The sequence below is a fragment of the Cynara cardunculus genome, unplaced genomic scaffold, assembly GCF_001531365.2.
Source record: "Cynara cardunculus var. scolymus isolate 2C unplaced genomic scaffold, CcrdV1 Un_Scaffold_4581, whole genome shotgun sequence".
Taxonomy (NCBI): domain Eukaryota; kingdom Viridiplantae; phylum Streptophyta; class Magnoliopsida; order Asterales; family Asteraceae; genus Cynara; species Cynara cardunculus.
The window spans coordinates 21019-38518 of NW_020201959.1; the positions used below are offsets into that span (position 1 = coordinate 21019).

At 35.8% G+C, this 17500-nt stretch overlaps 2 protein-coding genes across 2 annotated transcripts in view; both read right to left on the reverse strand.

Annotated features, from left to right (window-relative positions):
• Positions 1–485: 485 nt before the first annotated feature.
• LOC112504090 (BUD13 homolog) lies at positions 486–7118 on the reverse strand. The gene is made up of 8 exons (XM_025108055.1): positions 6952–7118; positions 5392–5612; positions 4348–5302; positions 1817–1884; positions 1667–1725; positions 1196–1299; positions 962–1034; positions 486–876 (listed from the first exon to the last, which is right to left on the reverse strand). Exons 2-8 carry the CDS (start codon positions 5594–5596, stop codon positions 691–693), a joined length of 1650 nt encoding a protein of 549 aa, XP_024963823.1. The 5' UTR covers positions 5597–5612; positions 6952–7118; the 3' UTR covers positions 486–690.
• Positions 7119–12085: 4967 nt separating this feature from the next.
• LOC112504089 (beta-caryophyllene synthase-like) overlaps positions 12086–17500 on the reverse strand; it is a 5616-nt gene continuing 201 nt past the window's right edge. The window contains exons 2-7 of the mRNA XM_025108054.1: positions 15835–16108; positions 15375–15756; positions 13951–14169; positions 13698–13836; positions 13367–13615; positions 12086–12441 (exon numbers count right to left, since the gene is read on the reverse strand). Of these exons, the coding sequence (XP_024963822.1) occupies positions 12148–12441; positions 13367–13615; positions 13698–13836; positions 13951–14169; positions 15375–15756; positions 15835–16108 (1557 nt within the window). The 3' untranslated portion in view covers positions 12086–12147. The remainder of the gene's footprint in view (positions 12442–13366; positions 13616–13697; positions 13837–13950; positions 14170–15374; positions 15757–15834; positions 16109–17500) is intronic.

Here is a 17500-nt window from a genome sequence, read left to right on the forward strand (position 1 = left end):
TATCAATAATGAAAGAACACAGTATGGGAATTCTGTAGATCAAAATCAAATGCTATCGATGTTTTTTTTTAAAGAAACGTCACGTTTTTTTTTTTGGGGGGGGGGGGGGGGAGGGAGGAAGGGTATATAGAAAAAGGGTTAACCATCTATATACACAAGATAAATGTAGGGTATGATAACTTTGTTTTTCCCCTAAAGTATGGCATGTAGGCAATATGCACAATAATAAGCAATGTGGCATTGGAATGCTTTTTTAGTCCATTTTGAAACAAATGTTTGTCATATCAGTATAACTGTCATCTTGTCTGTTGACTTTCTGAAAATGTGAAAAACACCCCCAATTTTCCTAATAACACAACGCATATATTGGGTGGGTTCAAACGAGGACACCCTACGAAAACACTCAAAACACCTATATAATAATCACATGGGATACTATATCAGAGTCGGGTGACCTTGGCTATGACCTAGGTTGCAGGTCAAGTCGCATGCACACCCCAGGTTTTAATTTTAAAAATACTTCATGTGTATATAAGGTTAGTCTTCTCGTTTAAACCCACCCCTATATATATATACATATATATATATATCATGGTGATTAAGAGGAACGGGTTTAATCTAGAACACGATCATGAAAACTCTAAAAGAAACAACAATGTCAAGCATTTGAATGAGGAAGAATGATTTAGACTAACCATTACTACGATCAACACCGTCCCAATGTCGTCCTGGTCTGATACCATAGCGGTTTGGTGCAGCATCTAATCCCCTCTTCAACCARCTGTGATTAGGAACTTCCTGAGGAACGACAAAACCTGACGCCTTCATTCTTTCGTCCTCTCCCATATCTGGAAGAGAAATTTCAAAACTCTTCTTCTGAAACATTGGAGAAAATAATGTCAATGATATACACACACACACACACAAAAATATAACCAAGRTCCTCAGTTAACATAACTACCTTCACTAGATGTGCCATTGGGTCACCCCATCTCACTCTGTCCTTCAGCATATTGTCGAGATCAGGATCATCTCTGAAAACGCACCCACATGTAACAATATGAATACAGTAAATCTTTAAAGGTTCCCTTTTTTTTAATTAAGGTGTAGATGTTTATATAAAAGTTTCAAGATGTTCTACAGGAAATAAAATAAACAATTTCATAGAATGCATAAGAAAAAAGGTATGATTTACCTTGTCCTTGCAAATGGTTTGTCCTTCTCAAGTTCCAATTCTTGCAGCTTGGCCTCTGCTTCCCTCTTCTGAGCCAGACCCTTGCCCCATTCCAATTTTATCTCCTGTCCAAAACATTTTTCTTAATACTTCAATTTGAGTAACATTTACATTTGATCTTGCATCCCTTCTTATCTAAAAGTTTGAMACATATACATATATGTTAGGAAGTATTCATAGATAGTTTCTTCAACTCCCGAATTATTACCAGCCTTTTTGCTAACACAGAATGCAAGTTTATCTGTAATAATTTCATGGAAAACAGCGACGATAGGCACCAGATTATATGCTTAAGAACTTATGATGATCAGTAGGCGTTTAATGAGTTTTCAGCCAGCAATGGAAACATGCCTACTGATTTGATACACTTCAAATAACAAAATTTGATATATTTAAGGAMGCTAATATAATTAAAAAAAACTAGTGCAATACCTTTGGCTTCTCCTCCTGCTTTTGAAGTGATTTGATCTGGTCCTTTGACAAGCGTTCCCCTGCAAAGACCCCAAAGTGGAATTAGATATAATTAACAAGAAATAGCCAACCGTATAAAAAAATAGGAGGCATTAGCAATTTCAAACCAACCAGTTCTCTTGTCACGACGTACGCCTTCAGCATCTCGGCCACTTATAGAAGGATCCATGTTCCGAAACCTATAATCAATAATCGGTAAGTGACTTTGACTTTCTATAAAGCAGTTTTACTGATTRGTCAATATGATTCTAAAAATCTCATGCAAGAGAAAGCTCTACACATCTTATCATTACCTAAAAGCAACAAAAGTCGACACCAACGAGATCATCCAACTAAGCATGCAATATGTAGAAAGGGTATATTATCCAAACCTAAGAGGTTGTAACCTTTTATAACTCATGAGGTTTCAATTTACGCATATAAGAGACAAACTACAGTTAAGAATAGAACAAAACATTGCATAGGTCGGGGGTCTTCATATGGAAACAGTCGCTCTACTATTRTGGTAGAGGTCAAGTCTGTGTATGCAGTTCTAAATCTGAGAAGAATAGCAGATTGTTTGGTTTTCAACTTGGTTTCTAATTGGTATTACAAGTCATCAATGCTCCAACTCGATGCGTATTATAAATCGCATTATGTTATGTCTAGGCATGTTGAGGTATTACTAAAGGTGTCATCATTGTTACTTTGTTAGGCTTATGTCCATGTTTATTTTATTATTTAAGTATGAGTTATCTGTCCACCGATATACCAGATATTCAAATTAGTCCCAGCAATGGAGAATGATTTGGAGCTGCAAGCTCTTCCTTATGTYACCTCCTTAAGGACTTGGAGGCTGGAAGTTTAAACCAGGTACCTCCTTAAAAATTTATAGGTTGGGAGCCTAAGAGACACCTATAGAAAAAAGAAGCAAGCAAACAAAAAGGCCATATAAAAATTTAACCCACCCTCCCCTAACACAAAAATAGATGAAGAGATCATCCAAGAATAGAAAGAGGATGCATAATTATAAGCAGGAGACATTTATGAACTTAGCTAATATGAGAGTCCAAAGTAAATTTAGGGGCTGTTCGGTTCGTTTTCCATTAAGTCCTGTATAGATAAAGTTGTTTGCAATGATAAATCTGTYTGTATGATATTTGATAAGTTGTTGTTCGATTGTATRCTGAATAAACAATTTGAATGGTGAAAAATACTATCTTACCCTTCCTTTTACATTGAACATTCAATTCAACCACCAAACCAATCGATTTCTCCTCTGCAACCAAACCAATCATTAAATCAATCGATTTCTCYCCTGTTCCTCACAGCAACAAGGAAAAACCAAAAAACCATAGGGAGAAATCGAGAACACATATGATAACATGAAGAAACCAACAAAAATAAATTATAGCAAAACCATATRCAGAAACCACATCTGATCAGAAAACCCATCTGATCCAAGTACATTGAAAACCATAGRCTAGAAGACAAACCATAGGGAGAAACCGAAAACCGTAGGAAGAAATCAAAGACCATGGGGAGAAACCRAAAACCATAGGGCCGATTTGAGAGGGACGATTCCATAGATGAAGAGGGTCGATTTGAAAGGGTGTTTCAAGGATGGATCGATMGAGGGCAGCAAGTTTTTTCTTCTCTTTGATCCGTTTCATCACCATGTATATACTTGAAATTCCGAAATGGAAACAGATCTASAACAGATCAAGGGCAACAGGAGAAAGATGGTGGCGAGGGCAAGAGGAGGAAGAAGACGGTGAGGGCAAGAGGAGGAGAGAGCAATAGATCCATGGAGAAGGAGGATGCGTGTTTTTTCAAAGGGTAGTGAGGGAAAAGGGCCGGCTGAACGTATACGACTCTACTTTGAGGGMTGAGCGAATAAGCCCTTTGCTGGCCCAYTAAACCATTTCCGAACACTTATGTATMGCTTACTGAATAAGCCATTCACTATACAGCTCATTAAGCTATTACCGAACAGCCCCTTAGTTAGAAAGAAGCTTTGCAATCTGATGAAGATTAAAAGAACACAGGAAGCCATGTGTATGAACAAAGCCCCATTCCAYGGAAAATTTCTCTCCAAMATGGAATCGGCATCACGAATTAATGCTTACATGTATGCAATTTGTTCCTCAATTCAGGGAATTCTCATCCGACCAAATAATGCCACTACACTACTTAGAGCAATATCCTTGCCTCCTAGTTTTAGAGCTACATTAACYAACATTTCACCCAACAATAATTATGTTACTCTTTGAGACAAAAAATAGGGAGAATTCAGGGTATATTTTCATCCCTATTTGAAATACATGTCGCTTTAACACCAAAATAATAATTCCAGTAAATTTTATATCTCAAGATATGGCATTCATTTACCATATCGAAGACACGTAGCWATTTTTTATATATGAAACTCCCAATTTATCGGAACTCGTACTTGTGTGAGAACATAAGTAATAGCATGCCCTCTTGATTGGCCCACTATATGAATAAATGAATTAAACAGCAACAGATGCACTTGATGAGCCTTAGGAAAAGACATATAAGACATGAAATGAACACGAGTGGGATCTTAGCTGTTGATATGCATGCATAACTTAATACATGTATAATAAWAATTGAGCATCACAAAGAACAGAAAATATTACCTCAACCAGTCTTCCTTCTTTGTTTTAGCAATTTCTTCTTTTATATCTTTGCCACTAACTAAACCAGTTTTCCGCAGCTCTSTCAAGGAACCTGATTCCTTCACAGGTTTTCTTGGTGGAGAAAGGTCAGAAACTGATACCGATTGTCGATGAGGATCATCAAGAATTTGATGCCTAGCCTCTCTCTTTTTTCTTGGGGGTGAAAGATCTCCCACTACAGATGCACGTGGACGATTTTCATTAGAGGATTTATGATGACCCCGTCGAGGAGGAGAAAGATCAGAATTTACCAACTCTTGAGGGCGACCCTTGCGGGGAGGAGAAAGATCAGGCTCCAACTTAAAGGACTSTGTTAGTTTCATCTCAGGTTCTGGTGATGAAGTGTGAGCATGTTTAGTTCTGTGTCGTGGTTTTGTCGTATCTGAATCTTCTCTGCCCAACCTAAAAGGCTTCATGTTAGGTTCTGGGGATGGTGTATCACAACGAGGCCTTCGTTTACGAGGAGGTGAAATGTCAATATCATGGCCATGTTTAGCATCCTGGCTGGTATTAAGCGGTGATCTTCTCCTAACTTCTGGCGACATAGGTTTCCAACGGCGCCGTGGTGGGGAGATATCATCAGCATTTCGTCTGTCAGACTCCATTGCTTCTGGGGAAGGTGTATCATTCCGRGCCCTTCTTTTCCGAGGTGGAGAACTGTCCGAATTCAGTGTCTTTATAGACAGACCCAGTTCATGTTCTGGAGAAGACGTATCGTCATGAGCACTACGTTTACGTAGTGGAGAGATACCAGAATTTAGCTCATCCAAAGTCAAGTTTTTAGCAGTATCAGRGACTGAAACCCAACCGCTTCCATCCTCAGAAATGGCACCAAAAGGGCGCCGGGTTTTAAGCTGCTCTAATCTCTTCATTCGCTTAACTTCAATATCTTCATCAACTTGCGGCTTCTCTTCATCTGTACATCACAAAGCCATTTATATTTTAACAAAAAACATTAGAATCAAAACTGAACAATCTACCGAACCAGAAATTTTCTTGGCATACCTTGTGACTCGTCATCTTCTTCTTCAACCTCAACTGGCTTTTGCCAAACAGGATCTTCGTCCACAACTAGGACGCCATTCATATCAGGCCTACTTTTCTTTTTCTTTTTCTGCTTCTTCTGCTTTTTCTTCTCCTCCTCCTCATTATTTYCGTATCTTTTAAGATACTCCTTAAGTGAGTTGGACCCTGACGATGGACCTACCATGGTCCTTGTTCAAAGCCTGCTCCCAAAAAACCATTATTRTTTTTAGAGGTGGACTCAAAGTTGTTAAAGGCTCAAGCCGGACTTAGGCGCAAAGGGGTCCCGGGGCCTAGGAATGTGAGGCGCATCTTATAAAAAAATATACGTATATATATACACACACAGAGTTATACACAGCTCAAATATGTAGAAAGTACTCCAGTGCAGCAGCCAGCAGTACTTCGATAGAGGCAGAAGGGAGAAGGGTTTAAAGCATGAGCCATGAGGGAGAAGTTTTAAGGTMTGGGTATTTATAGAGAAAGAGGCTTGAAGTTAYAAAGAAGTTTTAGGGTTTGACTTATGTCCTCTGTTTAATAACTCTTTCTTAAAGAAGCCTAGGAGATAAGAAGAAGAGAAAACTTATTTAATATTGGGGTTTGACTTGGTATTAATAACTCTTTATGTGGCGTGGCTAGGCCCATAAGGCGCCTCAACCAAGGTGCAGGGCTTTAGTGAGCCTCGTGAATAYGGCTAGCCTTAAAAAAGCCCAAGACCTTGAGCCTTATGAACCTCAGAGCCTAGGCACGCCTCAGGCATGCTTTTAACAACTATGGGTAGGAATGGCAACAGGCCGGGTTCGGCCGGTTTTTAGGGTCCCCATCCCTAAACCGTTAACCATAACCATCCCTGTAACCATCTCGATCCCCGTCAGGGATCTTATCGGAGATCCGCATCGGGTCCCCACGGTTTCCCCGATCCCCGTTGGGGAACCCATTAAGGATAAAAATAACTGTTAACCGTTGGTTTTATCTGAACCGGGAACCGGCCTGGAAAAAATGCAAGTTTCTCAAACAAAAATTGGGAATAAATCATGACAAAAATAGGATTAAATAGTGGAATTTGACCACATACACATGATTAAACATAATCAAACCAAAAGAAGACCAAAGTKTCTAAAACATGAATACATGATGAACCCAATTACCAACAAAAATGTCTTAAATTGCACTCCAWAATTAAACTAGAGTTTAGATATAATCCAACTAACATCACTAGAAGTTACCAAATATCAAAGGTAATAAATTATACTCTATCCTTCCATAGTGCAAACATCAAGTTCTAAATATTTCAGAGCAACAATAATAYCAAGTTACCAACCCTAAATATGAACATTATGTAGAGATTAGGAATATTTTATAGCAACAACAATATTCACTTGGGGTTAGGGCAGAAACATAATAGGAACAGATCTAAACATTATGCACAGATGGAAGAAACATTGATTAGGAACAAAAAATCAAGAAACATAATACGAACTAACAGAATTGTGTTGTGAGCAAAATCAAGAAACATAGATGGAAGAAACATAACCTATTTACCTGTGACTAAGGAGAGACCGATAGCGACAAAGGAGAGACCACGAGCGGAGCTGAGAGCGACTGAGACCGAGAGTTCACGACCCGAGCGATAGGGAGCGATTGTCGATCGAGGTTTGAGCGATTGTGGTCCGTCATCCGTGTATGGTCGACTCCTTTTTCTTGATTTCACGATCAGAATTGGATTTATGGATCCAAGTATCTAACTGCAATCCGTTTCTATCTAATTGAATAAATTASTCCATTACTCYATTTGGGTTTGGGCTTGAAATTTTTTAATGTCTAATTAAAAGCCCACTTAATATCGTTCCCGCCCTCGTTCCCATTAAGGTCACCGAAAATCTCCTAGATCCCCGCCCCCTCCCTGTTACGACGTCCCCGAACCCAACCCGAAATGTTTGGTTTTCGGTTTTCACCATCGGTTTTGGGTTCTTTTACCATCCCTACCTATGGATGGACTTGGGACGATACCAAGTTTTTTCACCAATACTGTATACCAACCAATTACAAGTGGTATTAAAGTTTTATTCAGCATACCAACCAACTGTACTTGGTACCAACTTAATTGGTACAAAAAAAATTCAGTTGGTACATGTTGGTACTGGTTTTGTACCAACTTCAAGTTMCATGTGCGAAAACTTGTCATTTTGTTCAAATTTTGAGTAATATTTTGTGTTTGCAGATAAGTTTAAGAGTTCTTAATTGTAAGGAATAAAGCTTCCAACCATTCAAATCTCCGAACAAGAAAGTTGATGATACAAAACTTAAAAAACAATAACTATTTTATAATTAATTAATTTAATTAATAAATAAATAAGTCAGTAATATGGTACTATAATGGTAGGTGACTTCCAATACCGTGTACCAATTACCAACCAAGTTAGCATACTTGGTATGGTACTATTGACTGATTGTAACTAGTACCAACTAAAATTGGTATCGATTTAATTGGTTCGGTTGGTACATATATTGATTGGTTTGTTTTTCGTACAAAAATATCACCCCTAATTATTTTGGGTACACATAAGAGTTGAATCATATAAATCAAGCATAAGCCTGACGACTAGGGGTATTAAATGATGTGAGTCGAGCTCAACTATTGATATACCCGACTCAAACTCAATAGTCATTTTTCAAGCTCGAACTTGACTCAAAAACTTGTGCATAGTTAACATAGCAATTGTAATTTATTAAACTTGAACTCAAACTTGTTTGAAGCTCGAACTCCAAGTCAAATCAAGCTCTAACGAAACTCACCCATTGAAATTTATAAAATTTTAGTGTCTTCTCTTATAAATTATAAAACTTAAAGGTGTTCTCTTAGTTTTTATAAAACTAAATGGATCCTCTCCAAACTTCATCATCAAAAATATAAAGTTATAAACTTCATTCACCCCTCTCTTTTTATAACATCTATTCACCCTTCCTTTACCATCTCTCTTCTAATGTAAGACAACTCCACCAACTATTTTATAGTTTTTTTGTCTTTTTTTAATAATGATTTTAATTAAAAATAGGAATCGATTAGTTTTTAAAAAAATGCACATTTTTTTTCAAATTTCTAAAAAAACAAGACTTTTTTATTATTTATATTTTACAAGTTATATTATAAAACTGATTATACTTTAAAATTAATTATATATAAAAAGATCGAGTATCTCACGAGCTTTTCGAGTCAAGTATTGGGTAGCTTGACTCGACTCGTTAWATGTCGAGTCRAACACRAGTTTSARGCGAGCCTAGTCRAGTCGAGYTTTGACCGAGTCGATCTCAAATAGCTCGCRAATTTTCTCGTGTCGTTTACTAATGACCCTAAACAAACAAAAAAAATCACTTCACTTGGCAACCCTAAAGTGGTGAACTAGATTCAGAATCTTAGGGGCCGTTTACTAAACGCTTACTTGGTAAGTGTTTACCGAATAAATTTCCTTATCGGATGAACATGACAAGGGCCAAGAATCTTACCGGGTAAGAGTGATGAGAAGGATGGAGAGTCTTACACGGTAAGTGAAGATTACGACTCTTACCCAGGTAAGCACTTACCCGGTAAATTGTTGCATTCAGTATGTTTTGATGTACTAAAATCTTACTCATCAAAATAAATTATAGTGTTGACTCCTATAAGTAAACACTTACCGGGTAAACATTTGGGTAAACAGCCCCTTAGTCAGATTTTAACAATAAAAGTGAAGAGTGCATTCACTTTTAGGTACCCTTCCGTCCCAAAATAAATGTCTACAATGAAAAAAGCAAACAATTTTTAAAAATATATAATTATTACACTTTTTAATTAACTAAATGACAATTTTTCTTAATAATAGAAATTAAAGGGAGTGAGGGATTTCTTCATCTCAAAATTAAGGATAGAATTAGAAAGTAAACACTTACTTTTGAAAGTGAACACTTAATTAGGACGTAGGAGTATTTCGCAATCCCCAACTCCATCCCTATCCTTGCTTTCCAATCCCTATTCCCGTCAAGGTATAAGATTTCATCTCCATCGGGTAATTGGGGATTATATTTATACGTTATATATACTCACTGATTTTCTTCCTATATTATTATACTTGGTGTATATATATATATATATATATATAGAGGATATATATATATATATATATATATATAAATGTATAATTAATACTCGGGTTAAAGTTCAGGGTCGGGGATGAAGGGTATTCTCATCCCTGACCCCATCCTCGATTTATAAATTCAGGGATTCCCCATCCTCGGTCAAACCAAGGTCGAGTATTGGGTCCTCGTCAGGTGCGGGGGGTTTTTGTCATCCCTAATTTTAGCACAAGAAACACAAAAGTGAAGAGTTACTTTTAAGCACTTGAAAAACAGATTTTTATCTAAGGGAATTAATCATGAGCCACAAAGGATGAAATCCAATTTATTGCAACGATGATAAATTAATTCCAAATCGTAACCGAAAAATTAAATGAAACATGCAAATGAAATTAGATGAAGTAGACAAAAGCTTGCAAAATAAACAATACTTGATCAGTTACTCCAAACTGAAATAGAGAACAAAAAATTCGGTTCTTAAACCGAAAGCTAGAGAGAACATTAGAGTCATAGCCAAAAGGTTGGTTTTAAGTCTCACAAAACACACATATTTATACTACCATGAATTTTTGGGCTCTAAATAACAAAAGTACAAGATGATGTAAGCTCTTTCAGTCTTACTAAAGCATCAGTCATGGCCCAAGAGATGAAGCCCGGTAGAAAAAAAAAGGCTCGACCCAAGAAACATTAATAACCCCAGTGCATAAACCTCCAATATCACTCCAACATTGAAATTAGAGATGGCCAAATCGGCCCGGCCCGGTACAACCAGAGGACCGGGACCGACAAAGGATCGGGACCGGGACCGACAAAGGACCGGCCCGGGACCGGGACCGGTAAGGACCGAGACCGACAAAGGACCGGCCCGGGACCGGGACCGGTAAGGACCGGTTATGGGACTGAAAACCGGGACCGGTTGAGGTTTTTGGTAGTTTCGTGGGACCGGGACCGGTTATGGGAACAACTATGGACCGGCCCGGCCCGGCCCGAAAATTCAAATAATTTTATAAATAAATGTATTTTTAAATAATTTTATAATTTATTTTTATAAGAAAACGTAATTTTAATTATATTAAAACGTATTTTTAATGTGTATTTGAGTGACCAAATTATAAATTTTATAATGTTTTAAAAATATATATCATTAAAAAAATAAAAAATAAAAATCTTATTTTTTTAATGCAAGGACCGGTTGGGACCGGGACCGGGACCGACGGCCCATAACCGGTTATGAAGTATCTTAACCGGTCCTATCATTTTCAAGGGACTGGGACCGAGACCGGGACCAGTTACGCCGAGACCGGTTATGGCCGGTTATGAGAAAGGTGAGAACCGATTGGGACCGACCCGAGACCGGTTTTTGGCCATCTCTAATTGAAATTAACAACAACTGATTCCTCCATAAAGCTGTAGTACTAGTCCATATCTACAGAAGTTAAATTTAAAGCACAATTTAGATTCAAATTACAATAACCTTCTAATGATTCATAGCTAGTTATAAACATAAAAAATGCCATAAAACATAGACAAAAGAAACTAAAAAGGGTATTTTTGGCCAATAAAAAAATGGTAAGAAAATAAAAACTATATGGTTAACAAATTAACACTTATCAGATATACATTGTTGGTGATAGTTTGTATATCATTTACCTACTTAGTTTAAGTTTTAATGAGAGTTGGACTTTGAGTTATGGGCCATTTACCCAATTGCTTACCCGGTAAGCGTTTACCGATAGAAGTCAACACTATGATTTATTTTGATGCGCAAGATTTTTGTACATCAAAACATATCGAATGCAACAATTTACATAGGTAAGCGCTTACCTGGGTAAGAGTCGTCATTCTCACTTACCGGGTAACACTCTCCATCTTTCTTATCGTTCTTACCCGGTAAGATTCTTGGCCCTTCTCATGTTCATTCGATAAGAAAATTTATCCGGTAAGCACTTACCAAATAAGTGTTTAGTAAACGGCCCCTTAGAATCAACAGTTAATGATTTCCACTTTTCCATGAAAATAGTATAAGTTTGAGTTGGGATGCTTCTACTAATTAAGTTGGCCTTCATTAAAATAGTCAATCCATTTAGTTAGTACGGTTAATTCACCTTGAAAGAAGGTCATCAACCTTAAGAAGTCTCGTTTAGTGTAGATAGTCTAGATTAGGTTTCGTTTTGTATTATGGGGGAAGTCGTGTCTTTAATTTAATTATTAGTTTTTATTGTTTTCTTTATTTACGATGTTGTACAAATTATTGAAAATCCCATCAAAGTGGTGTTCGAGTAGTTAGTTCATGATCTCAGATTTGCACTTAAATCATCGTCTCCCTGTGATCGACACATATACTACATCACCCATATACACATGTTTGCTATCTGTGTGGACTCTAATGGCATTGTTGAGTTTGGGTTAGAGAGACTGAAATAGCTATCAGACTTGAGTTTTCTTAAGTAAACAAAGGATTTATATAACCTACATACAAACTGAAATCCAGAGAAAAAGAAGGAAATACCTATTCTAGGGAAGAATCAATGATCGACTCACCCGTCCCTATATACCAGGGATTTTATTCAAACAAACAGAAATAACGATTGAAGGACTTGGTAAATGACCTAAAAATATATAACAGAGTCATATATCCATAGGATGAATGAACAAAGATTTGACATGCTCTATGAATTCTTCTCCCGGATGTGTGAAATTCTCTCCATCTCTATATAGATAGTGTGTCGTTCGAGTCATGTTGATCACACGCATTATTAAAGGCCTTGGAACTTCTTTAATGATGAGAGACTCTCGGTTTATATCTTTCCACGCATCTTCGACTTTCTTATTAAAATAGTCATAGGCATCCTGTTCTGTGGCATCATATTGTTTCATGTAAGTTTCAACACAAGATGCAACATGCTTTCTTTCCTGCTCCTCCTGCATTTTAATAGTAACAAAAACTAAATATTTCAGCCTTTCAAAACTATATAAATAATATATATATATATATATATATGTGTGTGTGTGTGTGTGTGTTTATATGTGGGTCGATTATGATAAGAAGGCTAAATATCATGAAAAAAGTAAGAATGAAATGTTAAGGGAAAACCAATATATGGGAATCACTGAGAAAATCAAAAACCTATTTTGAGGATGCATACGTAAACCAATATTACAGATTATTTATAAGGGTTCATATAAGCAATTTCTTTCTTACCGAGGAAAGTTCAATTGAAATCTATTTTTCCGTTGTGAACAGGGGGCAAAAGAGGGTGCAACACATGTTCCTGATTGTCCATATTCATCATGAAAAATGAATGTTTAAATTATTTATGATGAATTATACACCATTCATGAATCATGAGGACACACCATTCATGATGAATAATATATTATTCATGATGAATAATATATGAATAATATATTATTCATGATGAATAATATATGAATAATATATTATTCATCATGAATAACACATGAATGTATGGGAGACATGGATCGCTCTTCTTTGTCTCATCGTTCACAACAAAACTTAGGTTTTCAATTGATCCTGACCATATATATAAATGGTCAAACGAGAACAATGTCAAAATAAGATAACAATCAACTCACATGTGATTTAACACTAAAATCACTTGCGATTACGAACCAAAATCAACATGACCCACGACCTAGGTCGCGACCAAAGTAGCGCCTTAAATCACATTTGATTTCAGTGTAAAATAACATGTGATTGGTCATTGTCTTATTTTGATATTATTCTCCCATCTCTCTCTCCACACACACACACACACACACACACACACATATATATATATATATATATATATATTAGTTTGATCTTTTAGTGAATTTGATGTACCTTGTGGGAGACAATATCATCTAGGAGTCTACCAATTACGTTCGACTGACGGAAAATAAGAGGTTTGGTGAGAATCCATTTAAATGAGTCATCTGTGACTAGATCACCCATGCCAACAAAACTTGATGATACAATCATATTAATTCCACTGCTTAATAACGCAACCGACAAGTACTCATCCGTTGTTGGTATGTACCCGTCATTAACCCATTTCTCTTGTGCCATATAACTTTTAACCATTTTTATCACCTGCATATTCAAATGCATTCATCTAAAGTGTTTGAATATGAAAAAACTTAATATTACAAATGAAATATATAGCGATACTTACAAATTCTTTGGAATAACTTAGATGATATGCTTTTCCCTCCTTTGCCAACATTTCTTCCATTTCTTTATACGTATCCATTAGCACCTGGTATATCAATTTCATGTAGTCCGGAAGCATATCTAAGCATGTAATCGACCACCTATATATATATATATATAATTAACTTTAGAGTTAGCTAATATCAATTAGTTTGAATTCATGATGGTGTCTGCCATGTATAATAGACATATAGTATATGTATGTGGCCGACTACCTTTCAATTGCTTCGGTAAAGAGCTTAAGTTCTTCATAAATTCCATAAGCATCATAAGTGTCATCAATAATCGTTATAATTGCGATCATTTTTGTTAAGAATACCCGAGAAGAAGAATAATGGGGCTCAAAGTATAGACCTAGTGCCCAAAAGTAGCTTTCAACAATTCTGTCTCTCGTATAAGGTATATTGTTTGAGACATCAATATCTTTCCACCACCTACGGTAAATTAATTTACATGCAATAGTTAGTTTAAGAAAAAAAGACAATATCTTCGGAATTTAATAGAGAAAAAAGAAAGAAGTATAAATTATATGATATATAGTTATATACATAGGTAGAGGTATATGTTCAAACGAGAATGGTATCATTTTACAAGAACAAGAGAACACTTGAAACACGCAACTACCAAATGTGATACGATATGAGGAAGAAATAGTGTGAAAATATTGTGCGAGCGCCCGCATACATCATGTGTGTCCAGTAAATTTATCACATGTGGTCAATCAGTGTTGTGGTGGAGTGGTTAGTGCCTGGGCTGTTCATAGCGCTGAACCCAGGTTCGAACCCCTCTTCACAATATCGTTATTTCAAATATCGGTCTTGACCACAATTTTGTATTTTCACCGCTATTACAGCATAAGTTAACATCGTCATATACGTTAGATATGTTAACAAGGAAATGTTAACAAAAGCTAACATACCTTAATAGAAAATGTTAACGTATGTGAGGATGTTGACTTACTTGAACATCCGCTAACATAGTGGTTACTATTTAAATTTCTATCGGAACCAACCATATATATATATATATATATATATACATTGTATAATATATATTTAGGTTCACGTGAGAACTACAAAAAATTTAGAACAATGAGAATTAGTATACTCATTGATGCATATATATACAATAAAAATATGTACATTGTCAATTAGTATATTTATCAATACATATCCATTATATGTGCAAATATATGTGCATTGATGCATATACTTAACGAAATTCATTAGCGTATATGTATTAATGAATATATAGGTTCTCATGGTTTTAAATTTTTTTTTTTGTGCTTTTCAATCTCTCTCTCTCTCACTATATATATATATATAGAGAGAGAGAGAGCGAGAGAAAGAGAGAGAGAGAGAGAGAGAGATTTGAGATCACGTGAGACCAACTTGTTTTCATGAGACCCGTGAGACCACTTTTTTACATTTGAAACTTCACAACAAAACACTATGAAGATAACCTTCACATTGTTTTTGCTGTGAAAGTTTGGCTATTTTTTTACCTTCACAACATTTTACTGTGAAGTTTCAAGTGTAAAAAAGTGGTATCACGGGTCTCACGAAAACATGTTGGTCTTACATGAACCCAACCCTATATGAATGCCACTAAAAATCTAGGGGAAGTTGTCGGTATTTACTTGGAAACTTGACTAAGCTCTTTCTTGTGAAGTGACTGAAGCAAGTTGAACCCTAACTTGGCAAGTCTAAGTAAAGATTCATCGTGAGAAGCTTGTTTTTGGTAGAAAGGAATGTAATGCAAAGCCTCTAGTCTTGGAAAACTTTTCCATAAAGGGAACTTTAGTGTCGCTTGTATTAGAGACGAAAGGATAGAGTTGCTTCGAAGAGGATCCTTTGATATTTCATCAAGACGAGAACTTGAAAAAACAACAGCCTCATCTAGTATAACTTCACCTTGCACCCTCATATACGTTGCCTCATACAACTCAAGCATGCCTTGAACATCATTTGTTAAGGATTCCTTAAAACATCCATTTTCATCCTTATAGTTGTTGAATATATCTGTGTCATATAACAAATTGTTATTTAGATTCTTTAATTTTGTAGGATTAATATTTTAAATATATGAATATAACTTACCAGATGAAACATAGAATCCTTGTTTTCGTAAAAGTCGAAACCAAAGGGAAGGCCTACCAGCATTCCAGTTATCGCCATACGTATCATATATATGTTTCAAGGATTGCTCTATTTCGTCTTCAAAATAGTAGGTTATGCCTAGACGTTGGATCACATCAATCAGTTTCAACAAATTCGTGTGTTCCACTGGAACAGCTAGTGCTGCTACTAAATCTTTCCGCACTTTGTCTTTCAAATGTTCTATTTCTTCCATCTCAACTCCTTGATCTTCTTCCTGTATTTCCTCATGAATCATCATTAGTTAGAGTTGTTGCCAACATACACACAAAAATAATCGTTACTAGGCCCGACCCTAGTCATGGACAGCCTATGGCATCAAAGTCTAAGGGGCATCTGTCGTGTCCTAGCATTACTAATAAAAATAAAAAATAAAAAAGAGGCTACTATACCAAGATTCGAACTCGAAACCAAAATTTTGGTCAAACCCGCCCTTACAAGTCTGCTACTTATGCCTTTCACTACAACAAAATTGGATTTATAGGACGCAACAATAACTAAGTGTCCTAATAGACTGCTTTGTAATACTAAATTAAATTACTTAATTTGTATGACTAGAAAAATAAAGTGTATCATCTAAAGGTGTTTAATAAGTTCATAGGACGCTTTTGGACGTCGTAACAAGTTTTTTAAGACATTGTTTTAAAATAGCATCATATTAGCTATTTTATATGACACTATTTGAAAAAATGTCTTATAAAATCAAGTTTCCTATAAAAAGATAGGTTTATAGGATAATTTCTGAAAAAGTCTTGTATAAAATAGCTCAATGGACATTTTTTTATAAAAAAAATGTCCTAAAAACTTGTTAAGGACGCACAAAATCATCATATAAACTTATTACAACACCTTCACATACAACATTTTATTTTTTTAGTCCTATAAAGTAAGTCTTATAAAACAGTTTATTATGACGCTTAAGAGTTAATGACGTCCTATAAACCCAATTTTGTTGTACTATTTGATTATTATTTGTCTCATTTTACTTTTGTAACTTTCCTTCTGATTTACGGCTTTGACTGTGAAGCACCGGATAATCCTCTCATGGTACGCAAAAGATAAGGGGGTAGTTTTGTAATTTTTACAAATAGGTGACAAAATAAGTGCATATGTGAACACGTCCAATTCACATATGAACTAATTAACCGATTCACATATAAACCGTATGATTCACATATGAACTAATTAACTGATTATCATGTAAAATAATTAACTAATTGATATATGAAATATGAGTTCACATATGCACTTGTTTGCCACTTATTTGTAAAAGTTAGCAAAATATCCCTCTATTTTTCTATTGACAAGTCAAAGCCGCAAATCTTGACCTGTCAAAGCCACAACAAAATCTACAATTCTTGACCAATCTTGATCGTATGAAAGACTAGGATCAGTTATTTACTTTTCAAATACTTATCACTTCTCAAATGAACCTGTCTGTACATACATATATATGGATGGAGGATCATGTGAGAAATCGGTCAATTTGCAAGAAATGCAAGAACCAAATCAAATGTGATATAACACATCTAAAAGGATGCGGGCAACTTAATTAGTCTTGGTCGCGGTAAAAGTTGCTCGGGATATGGCCGGTCAATGACGTGTATCA